The sequence below is a fragment of the Lates calcarifer genome, linkage group LG14, assembly GCF_001640805.2.
Source record: "Lates calcarifer isolate ASB-BC8 linkage group LG14, TLL_Latcal_v3, whole genome shotgun sequence".
Classification (NCBI taxonomy): domain Eukaryota; kingdom Metazoa; phylum Chordata; class Actinopteri; family Centropomidae; genus Lates; species Lates calcarifer.
This window is the reverse complement of record NC_066846.1, coordinates 10,572,104-10,593,669: the sequence shown is the minus strand read 5'-3', so window position 1 is coordinate 10,593,669 and position 21,566 is coordinate 10,572,104. Positions and strand designations below refer to the sequence as shown.

The following is a 21,566-nucleotide window of genomic DNA, read 5'->3' as shown; positions in this document are numbered from 1 at the left end:
AACATTAGAAGGGCTTTTTAAAAATGCAGCTAAAGTCCAGACAGACCTGCACAGTCATATTACTTTTTCTTCAAGAAGAACGAGTCCTTAAAATAGGAAACATGACAATAGAGGAATAAAGTGGGATTTTAATGTAAGCAGCCAGTACTGTCTACATGTTTATGAACAAATGTAGTTGCTAACTGAGCATCCTATAGGTTTATTTATGTCTTTACTGAAAACAAACTGACTCATCATTTCTAGCTAAACCACTGTGGATGCCAATTGTTCAGCTACAGATGTGTCAATGTGTGCTATCAGTCAGATGGCATGTTTCACACCTAGTTGACCACATGTCCGAGACAGAGCAGAGGTGATAGTGGGTGATAGTGTTGAAGATGCAGAACAGAGCAGGAACTTCTATGTTAATTTTTTTTACCTTTCTGGCTTTGTTTGTTTTCTTCCCTTATATTTCAGACTGAGAAATAAATATTGATCTTCTACATCCTGAACGTCACCACCAGTCACTGTTGTATTCAAACACAATATTCTGTTTAACTTGTTATATTGTCTGTTTATATACATTGCACATCCTGTACAGTATGAGACAATTCTGCTTTTCTGCTCACAAACACATTAGCTCTGGTGTGAACATGGTGATGACTCTGTCTAATCTCTGCTATCACAGCAACACATCTATATGTGTAAAGAGGAACTTTTTTTTTCGCCCATCCTCGGCACACACAATGGTTATTTTATTGTTTTGTTTCTGTTGGTAATATTTGAGAATACATTGTCTTACTTTTACAATACAATACTGTAAAGTAAACGTATGATGTACATATTGTAGTGTAGTGTAAGATAACACACAGCATGAAGGCACTTTACTGATTCTGGAAGGAACATTATCTCTTTATTTGACATATTTAAATACTCGAGTGTGCAGAAAGTGTAAACATGCACACTGTGGTCCAAACCACTGTGGAGGTCAGGGTTTGGTGTAAAACGGAAGGAAGAACGGTTTGGTGTTATTTAGAGGGAGAAGTTGATCTCATATGAAATGTAAGTTTTTCTTCCTCTGTAAAGATCTTCTCTCTTTCTCATTCTGCTGTGTTATTACATACAAACATTTCTCTTGCAGAGCAGAGTGACAGTGACAGTGTCGGTGCTGGATGTGAAGATGGGGCACACTTTGCTCTGTGTGCTCTCATTATTCTGTGAGTACATCAGTCATTTTCCAGTTCTGTGACTTTCAGAGGCAGAATCATGTTTTTATCAACACTGTAGCTTTGTAGACGTGAACATGATTTCTGATCTGGTCTGGTCTGGTCTTGGTTCAGATTAGTGGACTGTGTTAAATACATGACTGGACGAGTTGTTTTGCACAATGCATGCACAGAATACGATCTGAAGTATAATGTTTACAGCTTTGTAATTTTTACATTTTGTATGTTTTATTTGAGTTATGTTTAAGTTTCCTGCCTGTTTAGCAGTTTACAGAATATCATCTCAGAAATGTGTTGATAACCAACAGCTGCCTCTGATCAAACTCCACCTGCTTTTTAAATGTCTTAGTTTATTATGATTTTGACTCTGTCAGATTGACCATGTCTGATGAGGTTTCAATCTTTATTTCAGTGCTGAACACACTCCTCTATGGAAACACTCAAGGTGACCGATTGCTTTATTTCCTCATTTATATATTATATATCATCTAATACTTATAACTGAATATATCACTGTTAATCACATCCTCTTTCTGTTTATATTTGATCATATATGTAATTTGATATAGATTACTCATTTAATAATGAGTGTGAAATGACATATTCTTCAGTTCAGTTTATGTTGGTGTTGATCTTACCTGGGCAGTGCTGTATACATGTTTATGTATGGAGACTAGATGTTACATTGACCCTGGAGGCAAACTGTATATTTACTGAAGAGTCTGTGACCTTCATACTGATGAGTTTTCTTCTCATGGATTCATCATCATCTTAACAGGACAGAGTAGAGACCCAGCAGAGGACGCTGATGAGTCTGATGTGGAAAAAGGAGCATCCACAGGTACAGTCAGTTACATTAGTCCTGCCTGAAGATTTTAAGAAGAAAGATTCAATTATTACAAAGAAAGTAATTATACTCTAACTTTGAGTTTTGGTATGGTGTGTTAGCTGCCACACTGTTCTGTCCTGCCACCTCAGCTGTAAGAACTGCTGAAGATAGAAATTGAAAAGTTAAAAATATGAAATACTTCGCACACAAATGGGCAACAATGAAAGAACAAACCAACATAAACGTGTCTTAGTAACAGCTTCACTCCTTACTGGCATAGATATCACAAGTCTTTGGACTCTGCTGTAAAGATGAACACCAATCCTCTACAGTATTAAACAGTATTCCCTCATTTGGAGTTGATAATGATGGTTTCTAACATTGTCTAACATGTAACTCCAGAATCTCTGTAGTTGTTGAGCTGAGTTGGGATCAGGTGACTGTGAAGGCCATAGCATGAGATTCACTTTATTTTCATTCAGATGAAACCATTCAGTGTTTGTTAACTTAATATAGACAACATTTCAATTCATCAAAATGTTGTCTGTCTAAATAAATGAGTGGTTTGGAGTCAGTGTGTTAAACTTTTGTGTGATTTCATAAACATGTGGAAACAAAGAGGTTAAATTGGGTGAAATCAGAAAACTTCAACAAAACATTCTGCATGATTGAGACAAATGTTGGTGTCCACTGTGTTATGAAAAAAATGTAATTACATTTTTGATGGCACATTCATCATAATCATTCTCTTGTTTATTGTTTTTCTAACAGGACCCAAACCCACTCTAACAGCATCCAGCTCAGTTATACCAGAAGGGGGCAGCATCACACTGACCTGCTCTGTGAAGGACTCTGCTGGTTTAAGATATGAGTTGTACAGACGTTCCTCAAACACCAATGAATATCAGCCCGTTGAAGATGAAGAATCAAGAAGTGTTTTCAGTGTTTCACAGGGAGGCATTTACATCTGCAGAGCTCAGAAACCAGGAACAAATGACACATATGACAGTGAACCAGTCACCATTCAGGAAACTGGTGAGTTAATACATTTTCTCTGGAATAAAACAACATGGATACTTTAAATAATAAAACAGTGTCTGAAGTGTGGAGGAGATTAATTAGCAAAGAAAAAGAATAAATGAATAAATGACTTAGGCCCAGTACCTCTTACCTCTTTGTAAAAGAAAGTTATAAAACAATCAGTCAATACTTCATCACAGCATGAATATAATATTTGTTGGACCATTTAATTTATTTACAGACACAACAGAGGAGCTGAGGATACATTAAATATCACTGAGTTGCATGTTAAAACTAAAATGTCTTTTAATCTATATTCAGTTGATTAGTGGAATTGACTTTTTTATATTATTGAATATATTACACCAAACAACTTCAGGTTCTCTCCTCAGGTTATGATTATCTGATGAAAAGGGAAAATTACTAAGTTCATTTATTCCTTGAACAATGGCTACTGTTACTGCTTTTCACTTCCCTCAGTTTTTTGTATGTTCTTCATACACTGTTTTATTTTAATCACTAATTTTACTGTTTTTCTTTTTGTTGCTTTTTGCCACTTTGTGGCAAATTATCTGAACTGAACATTGATGATTATTATTTGAATTTCTGTTGAAAACCAAAAAGTTTTGTTTCTGGATTTTATTCTTTTATTTGTACTTATACTGAGTATTTTTGATGTCAACAGTTTCAAACAGGATCACTGTGACTCTACAACCCAACTGGTCTCAGATATTCAGTGGTGAGAGGATCACTGTCAGATGTGAGATCCAGGGAGGTGGAGACACTGGGTGGACGTATGAATGGAGACCAGCCAAGTTAAACAAACCTCCATCACGCAATGAATACAGGATCAACAGAGCTACTGAGTCTGACAGTGGAGACTACAGGTGCAGGGGTAAAAGTGACTATTCCATAACAGAGTGGAGTGATAAAGTGACACTGACAGTATCACGTAAGTTGAAGCATCTTTCATTCAAAGTGAAAATGTCATGTTTCTTAATGTTTTCATTTGTCTAAATGAAACAGGAAACATTTCTCCTCTAACAATAATGAAGTCTGTTACGAGCAGCTCAGAAACAAACTGTGGTTGTTTCCAGTGTGAGAACAGAGTAAGTGAAGAGGAGCTATGATACAGTGAAGTGTTGAAACTGAATCACTGACAGAGAAATGCTCAGTGAACATTAACCACACATGAACAGTACCTAGTTAGTTAGTTAGTGGTAACTCCTGTGTTTCCTAAATCACTGATCAACCAATGAGAGTCACGTGTCACATGCTGTTTGTAACTTTCATGTGATGGTTGTAGCTAAATGACTCAGTTCATGTTCAAACAGTGTGATTATAAGTGTTTTACAGTGTTAGACGTCTGTTACAGTCAGTGTTTCAAGTTTAAAGATATTTTATTCCAGTCTTTTTCTTTTGTTTGTTTGGTTTTGTTTTTGTTCCAATCTGAACAGCCAATAAACCCAGACCTACACTGAGAGCAGACACATCAATCATACCAGCAGGGGGCAGTGTGACACTGACCTGCTCTGTGATCAGATCTGCTGGTTGGACAGTTTTTAAGTGGTACAGACGATCCTCTGACTCTTCTGAAGCTCAGGTCATAAATGGTATTAGATCAGACCACATTATCAGGATTTCAGAAGGAGGCATCTACACATGCAGAGGAGGGAGAGGAAAACCAGAGTTCTTCACAGAAGAAAGCAAGAAAGTCACCATTCAGAAAACTGGTGAGTTCAGTCATTTGTTCTGCAATAAAACAACACACACTCTTTCAACATTACCTGTTTATCAGTATGGCAGAAAAGAGACATAAATCCATCTTCATGTTGTGCACAGATTCAAGACAAGAGTGGAAGATGCTACTTACTGCTCTGTGTTATTTAAAACATCTAGAAGAGCTTGTCTGCTTGTTACAGTAATTCTAAACCTTTTGTCATCCCTCAGTCCAACACGTTTTAACCAAGCAGCTTTGTCCTGTGTCAGTCTAGATTTGAAAATGTTGGATGTGTTTTAGATTTTTTTCTTGAATAGATCTCAGAGGGTGAGAGTCTCTGTTGTCAGGTGAGTGTATTTGTAGATGTGAGTGTTAGGAAACAACAGCTGACTCATGTTTAAAATACATTAATCTATGCAGTAGAATAAAAATAAAAACACACGACATTAAATACTGGGACATCCTACTACAAAACTTAATTAAACAGTCATTTAAAAGCTTCAGAGAAATTGAAGTTGTGTACATGATATTTAGGCCTGGGCCAAACAGCCTGTTGTGTCTGCTCTGTGTAAGTGTATGTTCAAAGACTACCAGTATGTTGGAGAACTGCTGTCACTCTCTGTATGCTGAGTTTCAGCTGCTCCTCTCAGGCTGTATGTATCTGACAGTCAGATTAAAAACATGCTGCTAATGAACTGTTGTTACTTTTCTTCCTGATTATTTAGTTGCTTTAAGTTGTTTTCTTTGAAGAAACTGTTTGATATGTTTTCATCTGTTTTTAACTTTAACTGATGTTGTTGCTCATGGCTGTTGAGTTGTGTTTGTATTGTTTATTTAACCTAAAGTTAACTTTTATTTAACTTTAACTACAGATGATTATCATGAGTGATAGCAGTAAAAATCAAGACATTTTTCTATTAATGTTATTAGAATCTTAACTGGGTGTTTTTTATGTCAACAGTTTCTAATACAGTCACTGTGACTCTACAACCCAACTGGCCTCAGATATACAGAGGAGAGACGATCACTGTCAGATGTGAGATCCAGGGAGGTGGAGACACTGAGTGGACATATGAATGGAGACCAGCCAAGTTAAACACACCTCCATCACGCAATGAATACAGGATCAACAGAGCTACTGTGTCTGACAGTGGAGACTACAGGTGCAGGGGTAGAAAGGATTATTCCTTAACACAGTGGAGTAATGTCATCAGATTGACTGTATCATGTAAGTTGGACGTCTTTTATCAACTATCAGAAAATGTTAGATTTTACATGTACAGGGACAATATTGTAGCTCTCTCCTGCTCCTCAGTATGTAATGAAACCTGAGGCGACACATTCTAAACAATGTGTCACAGGCTCATTTTATAATTAGTTTTTGATGGTTGAAACCAAATGAATCAGTGAATGTGAAAAGACTTCAGTGTGGACAAAGGTCCAGATGTAAGTTGGGTTAAATCAGTCTCACAGAAAACATCTGTAATAACTGTCAGTGTTACCAGTCTGCTCAGAGTTTATGAGCAGTCGTTTATGGAACAAGGTCATGAAGTAAAAACATTTTTCTATTTTAACCATTGACTTGTTTTGTTTTTCTCTGTGAACTGAGCAGCATATAAACCTCAGGCCTCACTGAGAGCAGACAGGACAGTCATACCAGCAGGGGGCAGTGTGACACTGACCTGCTCTGTGAACCCATCACCTGGTTGGAAATACTTCCTGTACAGAGACAATAAACTCTCTGAACCCCTGACCACACATGATGCTGCTTTTCAAACAACTGGAAGAACCAGTGTCTCACAGGAAGGACTCTACAGCTGCAGAGGAGGAAGAGGAGACCCAGTTTACTACACAGAGTACAGTCACTCAGTTAGCATTGACATCACTGGTGAGTTTGACAACAAACACACAATGTAGAAGAAATCTACTGTGTATTCATGATGTAGCAGAAAAACAAAGAACAGCAAACTTTATGTCTGATGTTCATTTAACCTTCTGGCATTTTTCTGTTCTCATTGTAAATTGTTGAACATGAACAGTGTCAAACAGAGCTGTTGTGATTCTGCAACCCAACGTCTCTGAGATATACAGAGGAGAGACGATCACTGTCAGATGTGAGATCCAGGGAGGAGGAGACACTGAGTGGGAGTATGAATGGAAAACAACCACCTCATTCAAACCTTCAAATCAACATGAACACAGGATCAGTTCTGCTTCATCATCCCACAGTGGAGACTACAGGTGTAAGGGCAGAGTGAAAAGTTCACAACATAGACAGACAGAGTGGAGTTCTTCAGTCAGACTGACAGTGTATGACAGTAAGTCAGATCATATTTCATTTACACTGAAAATCTAAACAATTCATTCAAATGTTTGTGTTAGTTTATCCGGAGATTGTATCTGTTTGTATGTATTATGTGTTTGGAGATAATGTATTGAGAGAAAAATGATTCCATGTCCAGAGACTAGACATCATAACATCTCTTCATTCTGAGGAAATCACTCTCCAACAGATAAACCTCGGCCTGTCCTCACTGTGTCTCCATCATGGCTGAGTCCTGGAGCCTCAGTAACTCTGAACTGTGAGGTTGAACATCCATCTGCAGGATGGAGGTTCTACTGGTATAAGACTGTTCCTGATCTGTCACACAACTACTACAGCTATAAGCTGTTACCTGGTAACAGCAGAGGGACTGAACAGGATTCCTACATCGTTCATGGTCAGACACACACAGCAGGATATGTGTGTAGAGCTGGAAGAGGAGATCCAGTGTTTTACACTGACAATAGTGAACCAAAGTTTGTCTGGTCTGGAGGTCAGTTTGTTGTCACCAAACAAAATGTTAATATTGGAGGCTTTTAAATTCAGGACTGGGTTGAATATCACTCTCTTTTTGTTTCCCTCTGTTCTTCCCTCATTTCTCTTCAGTTCATCTGAAAACACAGAGTCATTCTCTGCTGTTGATCCATGTGCTCTGTATGATCCAAACACTGAATTTTGTGGCAGTGTTTGTTCTACTGATGTTTTTAATACTCAAAAAACAATTAACAAATGAATATTCATTGTGCTCTAATTGTAATATCTCTGTGGTTGATTTGACTCCTCATTGTTGTTTTTCAGATCTTCATCCAGCAGCGTCTCTCACAGTGAATCCTGACAGAGTGCAGCACTTCACCTTTGACTCTGTCTCACTGAGCTGTGAGAGAAACTCTACTGAGTGGAGAGTGAAGAGGTTTAATGAACATGGCTACCAGTCACACTGCTCTGACTGGGGGAGAATGACTGGATCCACATGTAAAGTCTATCTGTCCTCGCCCATTAATGCAGTGTACTGGTGTGAGTCTGGATCAGGAGAATTCAGCAACGCAGTCAACATCACTGTACAGAGTATGTTTTATTGGATTTTATTTTCATTTTGCTTTTTCTAGAATCTGAAGTATTTTCAACATCTCATGTGATTTAATATGTTATATATCAGAGCTGAGTTTTATAGACAAACAGTGGAGGTTTTGAGGGTTTGGTCCATTACTCTGCTACATGGTATCTTCAGTAAGTGTATGTGATGAAACTGTATGTGCATTGTATGTGGTCTGTAGATCTAAATAGGTTCTTATCTAATGAAAGTTAAATGTCAATGTTCAGTCTTTATCTCAGTTTAGCAGCATAACAGTCTCTGTGGCAGTTCTTACTTCACTTACTTCAACTCTTCAAAAAACTATTTATGTGTTTCTGATCACTACAAACTCACCACAGTAAATATCTTCTTCCTTCAGTATTTTGTAAAATTTTGTTTTTGTAACAGACCACCAAAAACTCAAGGTTTGAGTTTCTTTTTGGTTTAGTTCTTGTGAGTTTACAGGTGATATGAACTAAAGTTTTTATGTCAGTGATCAAAACAAGTCCTGTATCATTTATAGGACATTGTAGGAAGCTGTTGTTTCTTTGCTCAGAGGTTGCTTGTAAGACACAGACAGTAGGTTGTAAGTAAACAAGGTCAAATGTCAGGTCTGATGATGATCCTGTAAAATGAACAAGAACTGCAGAAGAATAAAAGCAGATGTGTAATCTCATCATTGTATGTCACCTCACTCTAAAGGTCTGATCTCTGACTGATAGTTAGTATTCTCTGACTGTTTTACAGGTGATTATCATGGTATTATCCTGGTGAGCCCCGTCCATCCTGTGACTGAGGGAGAGTCTGTTAGTCTTGGCTGCAGATTCAGGACTGAAGAAAAACTTTCCAGTGTGTTTTTCTATCACAATGACAAACTCATCCAAAATGACACCAGACAGGAGCTGAATATCTCTGCAGTGTCAAAGTCAGATGAAGGTTTCTACAAGTGTCAGTGGTCAGAAAGAAAGTCAGCACAGAGCTGGATGTCAGTTAAAGGTGAGGACAAGTAAAACTATCTCTGCATTTTTGTGTAAACTGTGTAATAAAGAAAAATGATCAGATACTTAACTGAGTAAGAGTTCAGAGTGTGTTTATGTGTAGATGCTGCAGGGTAATGGTTTATTTGTTGTGACCTGACACTTATTTTTGGGAAAGAACATATATACAAATAAAGGTTATTAAACTTATTTATTAAGTTGCAGTGATGGAACCTAAAAGCTCTTCATCTCCTGTGCTGCTGATCGTTCTGCTGCTTTGTGGAATAGTATTGATTATTCTCCTGCTACTGTGTTGCTGCAGAAAGTCAACAGGTGAGACACTGATTATTAAACAATCACTGATCAGTTCTGATGTCATGTGATGGAGCAGTGGTTCAGTTTAACACAAATCCTACTGTGCTTTTCACAGATCCATGTTGGAACAGGTTCGTACAGCACTCTCTCTTCTCTCATCTCCAGCTTAGAAACAGCATCACACTTTACACCTTCTTTTCTAAAGGTGTACATTTAACATTTTTTGCTAATTACTACTAATACTAATTTATTTTTTAAACTACATGTTTCAGGCTCACTCAGTCTCAAAGAGAGAATCAGGGCTCTGCTACACACCAACCAGTCAACCATGATGCTAATCAACAACAAGTATATTCCTCTCTTCTCCACAGTCAGTTCAACATTCAGTTTCTGTGTTATTTAAAGTTTAAATCCCTATCACAGACATGAGGTGACTAATTAGACTTTGACCTGCAGGTGATGTTTGTGTCTATGAAACAATCAGAGTCTATGAAAACACTGGAGAAGGTACAGTAACTACTGTCACTAATATCCTGTTGAAACTGATCCAGAAACAGTTACATTGTAATTTTAATCAAAGATCTGTAACTGTAGAAAAGGAGGGTGTGTGTGTTTTTAACTGCTGTCATGTGATCATCAACAGGTCAATGTGATGAACCAGAGGAAGGCCCTATCTAGATGAGTGTGAATCCATGTTGAATCACAGGTACACACATTAACAATATCTACACAGGTAACAAATCAAAGAAAACACCAACAAAAACTTTCTCAATAAGGTGTCACCAGAGCAGCTTCAGTGTGTCTTGACGTTTATTCTACAAGTCTCTGAACTCTACTGGAGGGATGGATCACCATTCTTCCAAAAGATATTCCCTCATTTGGTTTGATGATGGTGGTGGAGACTGATGTCTGACACATTGATCTAAAATCTCCTATAGGTGTTCAGTTGGGTTGTGATCTGGTGACTGTGAGGACCATATCAAATGATTCACATCATTTTCATACTCATCAAACCATTCAGTGACCCCTCATGTTCTGTTGATGGGAGTATTGTCATCCTGGAAGAGACCACTTCCATCAGGAGTGAGAGATGGAGAGATCCTTTAGAAGAATGGTGATCCATCACTTCAGTAGAGTTCAAGAGAAAACTGAAGATCACCTTTAATTTTGAATAAGATTCTCAATAATATTTTAAGATTAATTCTACTTTATCAGGCAAATGTTTGAAAAATATGTAAAGATTGAGCTCACAGTTGCATTTAATGTCGTTTTGTTCCAGGTCGATAAAGAGAAGCTCATGATGAACAAAGAATGGACAACAACATGAAAAACAAAATGTTTCAGCTGATATTTGACAGCAAGTACACAACTGCCATCCAAACATTAGACACAGTGTTTTGTGTAGTTGTGTAGCTGAACATATGAAGAAATCACATGACCTGGATTTAATTTCAGCATAAACAGTATATATGTATATTTTTGTTGCAATCATGCAGCTGTTTTGTACATTTAACAGCATAGAGTTATACTTGTGTTTTTTCGTGTCAGTATTAAGGTTAGACAGGCTAAAGTTACACTTCCAAACCAGCATAAATGTACCTATATGTCAGTTTGAGATGAACATTATTGTTTCACTTGTTATGTTAGAAAAAACGTCTGAGATGTGATGGCTCTGTTGAAGTTTATTTTTGCAAATTGTGTGATTGGTGTATAATGATAGATATGTATTATTTTTATATTAATGGAATCTATTTTACATTACACTGAATCCTTTTTATTTTATCATACCTTTTTTCTACTAAGAGCAATGGTTTTGTAAATAAATAGAATAAAGTGAACTGAACAGTCGTGGTTGGATTTTCTAGAACCTGACTAGTGCATCTTTTCTAGTCCACATCTTAATCTAGGTGAGAAAGGTCAGAGATGGACCTCAGAAATGAATAACTAATGGAGCAGGTCATGATACCTGCTAACAAGCTAACATTAGCATGCTTGCTGAGCTTCCTGTTGTTTATTTATTCTCATAAAGATGTAGATCAACAGTGAGTTCTTCTTCTGGAGCAGCAGATTTTATTGCAGGTGCAGCACACTGTATTTGAGTGATAGTGATTGTTGTAGCTTCCATCAATCTGTGTCTGTTATGCTGCTTTTGCTGCTTCCTCGTTGTCCTCTCTCCCTCCTGCATGTTGTCTTGTTATACACAGCACTGCCACCAGGTGTCACTATACACACTCTGTAGTCACAACCAACAGCAACAACCTCAGATCCCTCGTGAGTCATTTCTGGTCTGTAGCTCTTCCTCTGTCATCAGTTTTTAGTTTTAATCGTTTTTATTATTTGATTTAATTTTCCCTTCATGCATTTTTATTCCTGAGACTACTGTAGCAGTGGACAGGTGTAACTGCAAATATCTTTCATCCATTTGATAGGTTTGCAAACCACAGGCCACGTTAAACACTGGAAGGTGAAAATAATTTAGTAGTGAAGGCAGTCATTGTTTGGTTCTAAGTCAAGGATCTTTTTCTTATTTAACTGCATAGCATCAGATCGTCTGCGAACAGCTACCTCCTCTTTAAAAATAACAATCTGTGCTGAATGCTGAACATCGAGCAGTCGACATTGCTAAAATCACAAAAACAAGTTGTAAGTCATTAAATGCATTCACTGTGAACAATTTATCCACATTCCAGTAACTAATACAGATGGAGCAGCAGATAAATCCAGTCATCTAACATATTAAGCTTCATCTATTCAGCTCACAGAACCTGACAAAGTCTGTAAAATAAGAAACATGGCATTAATAAAAGATCATTCTGTGGATGTTTTTGTTTAAAATAACCCTAATTGTTCATTCAGGTACAAACAGCGATCAGTTTTACTTGGAGCTGCAGTGCTAAAAATAAAGAAAAAGTCCGTAGTTCAGTGTGTCCTGTCAGCCAGGTGACGTGTTTCACACCTAGTTGACCACATGTCCAAGACAGAGCAGAGGTGATGGGGGTGTTGAAGATGCAGAACAGAGCAGGAACTTTTATGCCAAATGTTTTCCCTTATATTTCAGACTGAGAAATAAATATTGACCTTTTACATCCTGAACGTCACCACCAGTCATTATTGCATTCAAAAATATTCAGTTACAAATACTGTGCTTTTATTGTTTTAACATCATCTGTATATGTATTGCACTTGACCACATTGCACATCCTGTACGGTATATGACCTTTTTTCTACTTATGAACACATTAGTGTGAACATGGTGATGACACTGACTAATTCCTGTCACTTTGTTTGTTTCTTCATAGGCCCCAGTTGCCAAATAATCTTTATAGCAACAGGAGCAAAACATAGTTATCTAGTAAATATATGTGAAGATATGCAGCAACAAATGCAGATGACATTACAAACATCTCAAGGTTGCAGCTCCCAGGCCACATAAAGTACCCGATTTTCATAGTCTGTATGCAACTGTACTGGTCCAACAGAAAAATAATTGACCTCAGGATCCAAGTGACTGTTTTATTCTTCAGGATTCAGATTTGAAGGCATGGATCCCTTCTTTAGTCTGTTATTATACATGGAGTGGTGAGTCTGAGTCTGTATTACCCTGCCTTGCTGAAAGTGAAACAATGCTGTGTTTCTCTGGTTCTCACACATTAGGTGAGACAGACTAGGATGCTTCTGAACCACAAAACCACCAAGCACCCCTAGCCTAGCCTGGTGTTAATGTCAAATTCGAGTCATTAATGCTTGCCTGCAGAGCAGCTTCTGAGTTTACTTGAACCTAATCATACAGGCTTATGCTCATTCTCGGCCACTTCGTCCCTCAAAAGATCATTGTCCAACACTGCCATCCCTGCACACAAGGAAATCACAGTGCAGGCTGTTCTCATTTGTACTTCCCTCATGGTGGAACTAGCTCCAAAATGCTATGAGAGCAGGGGCGTCCTTCTTTATTCAGTACGTAGCTTTTTCTTCTCCGTGCACTGAGGCTTTACTGTTGTCTCTTACTTCTGAGTCATTTTGGATAAAAGTGTCAAATGGCTAAATGTAAATCTACCAACTGCAGCTCAAAATCTTTCTCTGGCTGTTCCCAGGCAACATTTGAAAGTTGTGTTTCATAATTAAAAACTCAGTTGGACTTGAGAGCAAATCTCCAGATGTGCATGTCTTTTCAGATTTGCGTGTTTTTCTGAACATGTGGTCTTTTGCACAGAATCACCTGCAGGTTCAGAAACACCCACTAATAGTTCTGTTGACTTCAGTTTGCTCCACTTCTATACCACACTGTATCTACTATAGATTGATCACTATAATCATACATCGCAACTATAGATACACACAACACACACCTCATGACAATACAGGCACTGTGGATAAAAGAGCAGAGGGCCACACATAAACCTTTGCACACGAGTCAAGTTAATATATTTTTTCAGTGGGCAGGAAGTGTAAGCACGTCAAAGTGCACTGTGGTCAAAGCCACTGCAGTGGTAAGAGTTTGGTTTAACAGAACAGGTGGGTTATACTTAGAGGGAGGGTGATCTCAGAAATTCTGATGTCATATTCTATAAAATGTAATTTCTTCATCTGTAAAGATCGTCTCTCTTTCTGCTTTTGCTGCGTTATTATTGACACAAAGCTGAAACATTTCTCTTGCAGAGCAGAGTGACAGTGACAGTGTCAGTGCTGGATGTGAAGATGGGGCACACTTTGCTCTGTGTGCTCTCATTATTCTGTGAGTACATCAGTCATTTTCCAATTCTGTGACTTTCAGAGGCAGAATCATGTTTTTATCAACACTGTAGCTTTGTAGACGTGAACATGGCTGATTTGTCTTGGTTCACAGTGGGCGACTGTGTTAAATACAGACTGGACGAGTTGTTTTGCACATGTATTATTCATTTCTATTATAATATATATGGTATATTTGATTTTAAATAGTTTTGTTTATTTTTCCTGCCTGTTTAGCAGTTTACAGAATATCATCTCAGAAATGTGTTGATAACCAACAGCTGCCTCTGATCAAACTCTGTGTTAGTTTATTATGATTTTGACTCTGTCAGATTGACCATGTCTGATGAGGTTTCAATCTTTATCATCATTTATCATCAATCTTTTTTCAGTGCTGAATACACTCCTCTATGGAAATGCTCAAGGTGAGCAATTTTTGAAATTGTTTATACATTAGGCCTTGATATCATATTTATAACCTTAGTATTATTATATATATTATTTCCTTATTAAATAAATAGATTACTCATTTAATAATGAGTGTGAAATGACATATTCTTCAGTTCAGTTTATGTTGGTGTTGATCTTACCTGGGCAGTGCTGTATACATGTTTATGTATGGAGACTAGATGTTACATTGACCCTGGAGGCAAACTGTATATTTACTGAAGAGTCTGTGACCTTCATAAAGACAATTATTTTTTTCTAACTTTAACAGTACCTCAGGCCACTCTGACAGCAGACAGGACAGTTATACCAGCTGGGGGAAGCGTCACACTGACCTGCTCTGTGAAGGACTCTGCTGGTTTAAAATATGATTGGTTCAGACGTACCTCAAACACTTCTGAACCTCAGCTTGTTAAAGTTAATGGATCAGACACAGTTTTCAATATTTCACAAGGAGGCATTTATACATGCTATGGATGGAGACTTGGGACAGATTTCGTCACACTTGTAAGTGAATCAGTCACCATTCAGGAAACTGGTGAGTTAATACATTTTCTCTGGAATAAAACAACATGGATACTTTAAATAATAAAACAGTGTCTGAAGTGTGGAGGAGATGAAATGAATAAATGACTCAGGCCCAGTACCTCTTACCTCCTTGTAAAATAAAGTTAGAAAACAATCAGTCACTTCATCACAACATGAATGTAATATCTGTTGGACTCTAGATTGAATATCACTCATTTGCATATTTAAATGAAAATGGCTTTGTCTTCTTTAAATCTACATTTTAAATTTGAGGAATAGATTTTCTTACTGTTGAATTTCAGATTCTCTCTTTATGATTGTCTGACAAAAAGACAAAATGATTAAGCTCCTTTATTCCTTGAACAATAGCTACCGTTAAAGCTGCTTGTCACTTTTCCCACTTTTAAGAAGTTTTTAAAGAATTTACACAATATGTTTTTATTTTAATCACTAATTTTGCTAATCTTTTCATTGTCTCTGGATTTTATTGTTATAGTTGTTTTCTTACTGGGTATTTTTGATGTCAACAGTTTCAAACAGCATCACTGTGACTCTACAACCCAACTGGTCTCAGATATACAGCAGTGAGACGATCACTGTCAGATGTGAGATCCAGGGAGGTGGAGACACTGAGTGGACGTATGAATGGAGACCAGCCAAGTTAAACAATCCTCCATCACACAATGAATACAGGATCAACAGAGCCACTGAGTCTGACAGTGGAGACTACAGGTGCAGGGGTAAAAGTGACTATTCCATAACAGAGTGGGGTGATAAAGTGACACTGACAGTATCACGTAAGTTGAAGCATCTTTCATTCAAACTGAAAATGTCATCTTTCTTAATGTTTTCACTTGTCTAAATTAGGAATAGGCCGGTATTCAGTTTGATTATTTAATATATTTTCTGTTAAAAGTTATGTACAATATTGCAAATTTTTTGTTTTCAACAATGTGATAAAATAAAATCATTTTCCTGAGGGAATTCACATTCAGTAAATGTCATAATGCAGATCTTGGTGATCAAATGAGAATTTTGTGTGGCCATTGTACAATTACAGTTAATTAATATTTTATTTATTATTACCTGTTCTCAGTTACTTAAACTGACCTAACTCTGAGGCAGAAATTAACTTTTTGTCTTGTCTCTTGTTATAAACTGAACAGCACGTAAACCAGAGGCTCAGCTGACTGCTGACAAAACAGCTTTTCCAGCAGGGGGCAGTGTGACACTGACCTGCTCTGTGAACCCATCACCTGGTTGGAAATACTTCCTGTACAGAGACAATAAACTCTCTGAACCCCTGACCACACATGATGCTGCTTTTCAAACAACTGGAAGAACCAGTGTCTCACAGGAAGGACTCTACAGCTGCAGAGGAGGAAGAGGAGACCCAGTTTACTACACAGAGTACAGTCACTCAGTTAGCATTGACATCACTGGTGAGTTTGACAACAAACACACACCGTAGAAGAAATCTACTACTACTACTATTATTATTATTATTATTGCTACTATTTACATTTTGACTTAGTCTATGTATTTGCAATGTTGTCTTTCTCTTACCCCATCTCCTCACCCCCCTCTCTGTTTCTAAACCCAATGGTCGAGGCAGATGGCCGCCCACCTTGAGTCCAGTTCGCCTAGTGCTGCTCATGGTGGGAACTGTTGGGTCTCTCTCTGTAAATTTTATAAGATAAAGAGTGTGGTCTAGACCTGCTCTATATGTATAGTGCCTCGAGATAACTTCTGTTGTGAATTGGCGCTATATAAATAAAATTTGACTTGACTGTGTATTCATGATGCAACATTAAGATGAAAGACATCAAACTTTATATCTGATGTTAATTTAACACTCTGGCATTTTTCTGTTGATTTTTCTTTTCTGTGTAAATTGTTGAACATGAACAGTGTCAAACAGAGCTGTTGTGATTCTGCAACCCAACTGGTCTGAGATATACAGAGGAGAGACGATCACTGTCAGATGTGAGATCCAGGGAGGTGGAGACACTGAGTGGGAGTATGAATGGAAAACAACCAGCTCATTCAAACCTTCAAATCAACATGAACACAGGATCAGTTCTGCTTCATCATCCCACAGTGGAGACTACAGGTGTAAGGGCAGAGTGAAAAGTTCACAACATGAAACAACAAAGTGGAGTGCTTCAGTCAGACTGACAGTGTATGACAGTAAGTCAGATCATATTTCATTTACACTGAAAATCTAAACAATTCATTCAAATGTTTGTGTTAGTTTATCCTGAGATTGTATCTGTTTGTATGTGTTATGTGTTTGGAGATAATGTATTGAGAGAAAAATGATTCCATGTCCAGAGACTAGACATCATAACATCTCTTCATTCTGAGGAAATCACTCTCCAACAGATAAACCTCGGCCTGTCCTCACTGTGTCTCCATCATGGCTGAGTCCTGGAGCCTCAGTAACTCTGAACTGTGAGGTTGAACATCCATCTGCAGGATGGAGGTTCTACTGGTATAAGACTGTTCCTGATCTGTCACACAACTCCTACATCTATGAGCTGTTACCTGGTAACAGCAGAGGGACTGAACAGGATTCCTACATCGTTCATGGTCAGACACACACAGCAGGATATGTGTGTAGAGCTGGAAGAGGAGATCCAGTGTTTTACACTGAGAATAGTGAACCAAAGTTTGTCTGGTCTGGAGGTCAGTTTGTTTTTCTTTCTATCAAAGAGACATGTTAAGTCATTACCTGAATTCATCCATGTTTTTATCTGTGACCAACATATCCTGAAAACAAATGTCTATGTTGTACATCCATGGTCCACAGTAAAATGTATTGTGTCAATATGGATGTCGATCCATATGTTCTGTATGTTCCAGACACTGAATGTTGTTTATTTATATTGTGCTCTTCTTAATTCTAATATCTCTGTGGTTGATTTGACTCCTCATTGTTGTTTTCCAGATGTTCATCCAGCAGCGTCTCTCACAGTGAATCCTGACAGAGTGCAGCACTTCACCTCTGACTCTGTCTCACTGAGCTGTGAGGGAAACTCTACTGAGTGGAGAGTGAAGAGGTTTCCTGAACATGGCTACATGTCAGACTGCTCTGACTGGAGGAGAATGACTGGATCCACATGTAACATGAGGCTTTACTGGTATGGTAATGCAGTGTACTGGTGTGAGTCTGGATCAGGAGAATTCAGCAATGCAGTCAACATCACTGTACAGAGTATGTTTTATTGTATTTTTTCTTCATTTTTTCAAGTATTTTCAACATCTCATGTGATTTAATATATTATATCTTAAGTAACATGTGTATACAGTGGAGATTTTGAGAGTTTGGTCCATCACTCTGCTACACAGCATCGTCAGAAACTATATGACAAAACAGACAATTTCCTCTATGGTTTGTAGATTTCAAATAAATAGATTTGTATTTAATGAATGAAATTAAATGTTGATGTTCAGTCTTCATCACACTTTGGCAACATAATAATCTTAGTGACAGGTCTAACATCACCCTGACACCTCACAAAAAAAAGGGTCTAACTTTGAACATTGCAAAATAATAAAAGCATAAGTGTAATCTCATCAGTGTATCTCACTTTATTCTTAGGGTCTGATCTCTGACTGTTTTACAGATGATTATTCTGGTATTATCCTGGTGAGCCCCGTCCATCCTGTGACTGAGGGAGAGTCTGTTAGTCTTGGCTGCAGATCCTGGACAGGAACAAAACTTTCCAGTGTGTTTTTCTATCACAATGACAAACTCATCCAAAATGACACCAGACAGGAGCTGACTATCTCTGCAGTGTCAAAGTCAGATGAAGGTTTCTACAAGTGTCAGTGGTCAGAAAGAAAGTCAGCACAGAGCTGGATGTCAGTTAAAGGTGAGGACAAGTAAAACTATCTCTGCATTTTCTTCTTTGTAAACTGTGTTGCTGTCTAAGAAAACTGATCAAATACTTGAACTTATTTTGAGTATCAGTGGACACATTTACACATTTTATGTACTCTTTACATGTCTATCATATCTATTGTATGTGAACAGGGATTTATATAATGTACAGTGTGTTAATGTATAGATGCTGCAGGTGCATGGTTTAGTTGTTGTGACCTGACATTCATTTTTGTAAAATCACTTTGCTGAAGTTTAAAATCCATAAAGAAAGGTTATTACACTTATTTATTAAGTTGCAGTGATGGAACCTAAAAGCTCTTCATCTCCTGTGCTGCTGATCGTTCTGCTGCTTTGTGGAATAGTATTGATTATTCTCCTGCTGCTGTGTTGCTGCAGAAAGTCAACAGGTGAGACACTGATTATTAAACAATCACTGATCAGTTCTGATGTCATGTGATGGAGCAGTGGTTCAGTTTAACACAAATCCTACTGTGCTTTTCACAGATCCATGTTGGAACAGGTTCGTACAACACTCTCTCTTCTCTCATCTCCAGCTTAGAAACAGCATCACACTTTACACCTTCTTTTCTAAAGTTGTACATTTAACATTAAATTTAAATTTAAATAGCTAATTACTAATTATACACATTTATTTTTAAACTACATGTTTCAGGCTCACTCAGTCTCAAAGAGAGAATCAGGGCTCTGCTACAAACCAACCAGTCAACCATGATGCTAATCAACAACAAGTATATTCCTCTCTTCTCCACAGTCAGTTCAACATTCAGTTTCTGTGTTATTTAAAGTTTAAATCCCTATCACAGACATGAGGTGACTAATTAGACTTTGACCTGCAGGTGATGTTTGTGTCTATGAAACAATCAGAGTCTATGAAAACACTGGAGAAGGTACAGTAACTACTGTCACTAATATCCTGTTGGAACTGATCCAGAAACAGTTACATTGTAATTTTAATCAAAGATCTGTAACTGTAGAAAAGGAGGGTGTGTGTGTTTTTAACTGCTGTCATGTGATCATCAACAGGGCAATGTGATAAACCAGAGGGACGCTCTGTCTATACGAACGTGAATCCACGTTCAACCACAGGTACACACATTAACAATATCTACACAGGTAACAAATTAAAGAAAACACCAACAAGAACTTTCTCAATAAGGTGTTGGGCCACCGTTTGCCACCAGAGCAGCTTCAGTGTGTCTTGACGTTTATTCTACAAGTCTCTGAACTCTACTGGAGGGATGGATCACCATTCTTCCAAAAGATATTCCCTCATTTGGTTTGATGATGGTGGTGGAGACTGATGTCTGACACATTGATCTAAAATCTCCTATAGGTGTTCAGTTGGGTTGTGATCTGGTGACTGTGAGGACCATATCAAATGATTCACATCATTTTCATACTCATCAAACCATTCAGTGACCCCTCATGTTCTGTTGATGGGAGTATTGTCATCCTGGAAGAGACCACTTCCATCAGGAGTGAGAGATAGAGAGATCCTTTAGAAGAATGGTGATCCATCACTTCAGTAGAGTTCAAGAGAAAACTGAAGATCACCTTTAATTTTGAATAAGATTCTCAATAATATTTTAAGATTAATTCTACTTTATCAGGCAAATGTTTGAAAAATATGTAAAGATTGAGCTCACAGTTGCATTTAATGTCCTTTTGTTCCAGGTCGATAAAGAGAAGCTCATGATGAACAAAGAATGGACAACAACATGAAAAACAAAATGTTTCAGCTGATATTTGACAGCAAGTACACAACTGCCATCCAAACATTAGACACAGTGTTTTGTGTAGTTGTGTAGCTGAACATATGAAGAAATCACATGACCAGGATTTAATTTCAGCATAAACAGTATATATGTATATTTTTGTTGCAATCATGCAGCTGTTTTGTACATTTAACAGCATAGAGCTATACTTGTGTTTTTTCGTTTCAGTATTAAGGTTAGACAGGCTAAAGTTACACTTCCAAACCAGCATAAATGTACCTATATGTCAGTTTGAGATGAACATTATTGGTAGATTCACTTGTTATGTTGGAAAAACGTCTGAGATGTGATGGCTCTGTTGAGGTTTATTTTTGCAAATTGTGTGATTGGTGTATAATGATAGATATGTATTATTTTATATTAATGGAATCTATTTTACATTACACTGAATCCTTTTTATTTTATCATACCTTTTTTCTACTAAGAGCAATGGTTTTGTAAATAAATAGAATAAAGTGAACTGAACAGTCGTGGTTGGATTTTCTAGAACCTGACTAGTGCATCTTTTCTAGTCCACATCTTAATCTAGGTGAGAAAGGTCAGAGATGGACCTCAGAAATGAATAACTAATGGAGCAGGTCATGATACCTGCTAACAAGCTAACATTAGCATGCTTGCTGAGCTTCCTGTTGTTTATTTATTCTCATAAAGATGTAGATCAACAGTGAGTTCTTCTTTTGGAGCAGCAGATTTTATTGCAGGTGCAGCACACTGTAT

General features: G+C 37.6%; 1 protein-coding gene across 1 annotated transcript; it reads left to right on the top strand.

Annotated features, from left to right (window-relative positions):
• Positions 1 to 1,800: 1,800 nt before the first annotated feature.
• LOC108890823 (obscurin) lies at positions 1,801 to 21,386 on the top strand. Its single transcript, XM_051075750.1, has 16 exons — positions 1,801 to 1,826; positions 1,925 to 2,046; positions 2,806 to 3,069; positions 3,740 to 3,941; positions 5,938 to 6,002; positions 6,387 to 6,662; positions 6,814 to 7,092; positions 7,288 to 7,590; positions 7,896 to 8,162; positions 8,917 to 9,165; positions 9,366 to 9,479; positions 9,577 to 9,592; positions 9,734 to 9,831; positions 9,918 to 9,968; positions 20,098 to 20,160; positions 20,749 to 21,386. Exons 1-16 carry the CDS (start codon positions 1,801 to 1,803, stop codon positions 20,754 to 20,756), a joined length of 2,403 nt encoding a protein of 800 aa, XP_050931707.1. The 3' UTR covers positions 20,757 to 21,386.
• Positions 21,387 to 21,566: the final 180 nt, after the last annotated feature.

Excerpts from the sequence above, each read along its gene's own strand:
- LOC108890823 (XM_051075750.1), top strand. The coding sequence starts at position 1,801 with ATGACATATTCTTCAGTTCAGTTTAT. Across the intron at positions 6,003-6,386 it reads CATCAGATTGACTGTATCAT|CATATAAACCTCAGGCCTCA; the intron begins GTAAGTTGGACG and ends TGAACTGAGCAG. Across the intron at positions 7,591-7,895 it reads AAAGTTTGTCTGGTCTGGAG|ATCTTCATCCAGCAGCGTCT; the intron begins GTCAGTTTGTTG and ends GTTGTTTTTCAG.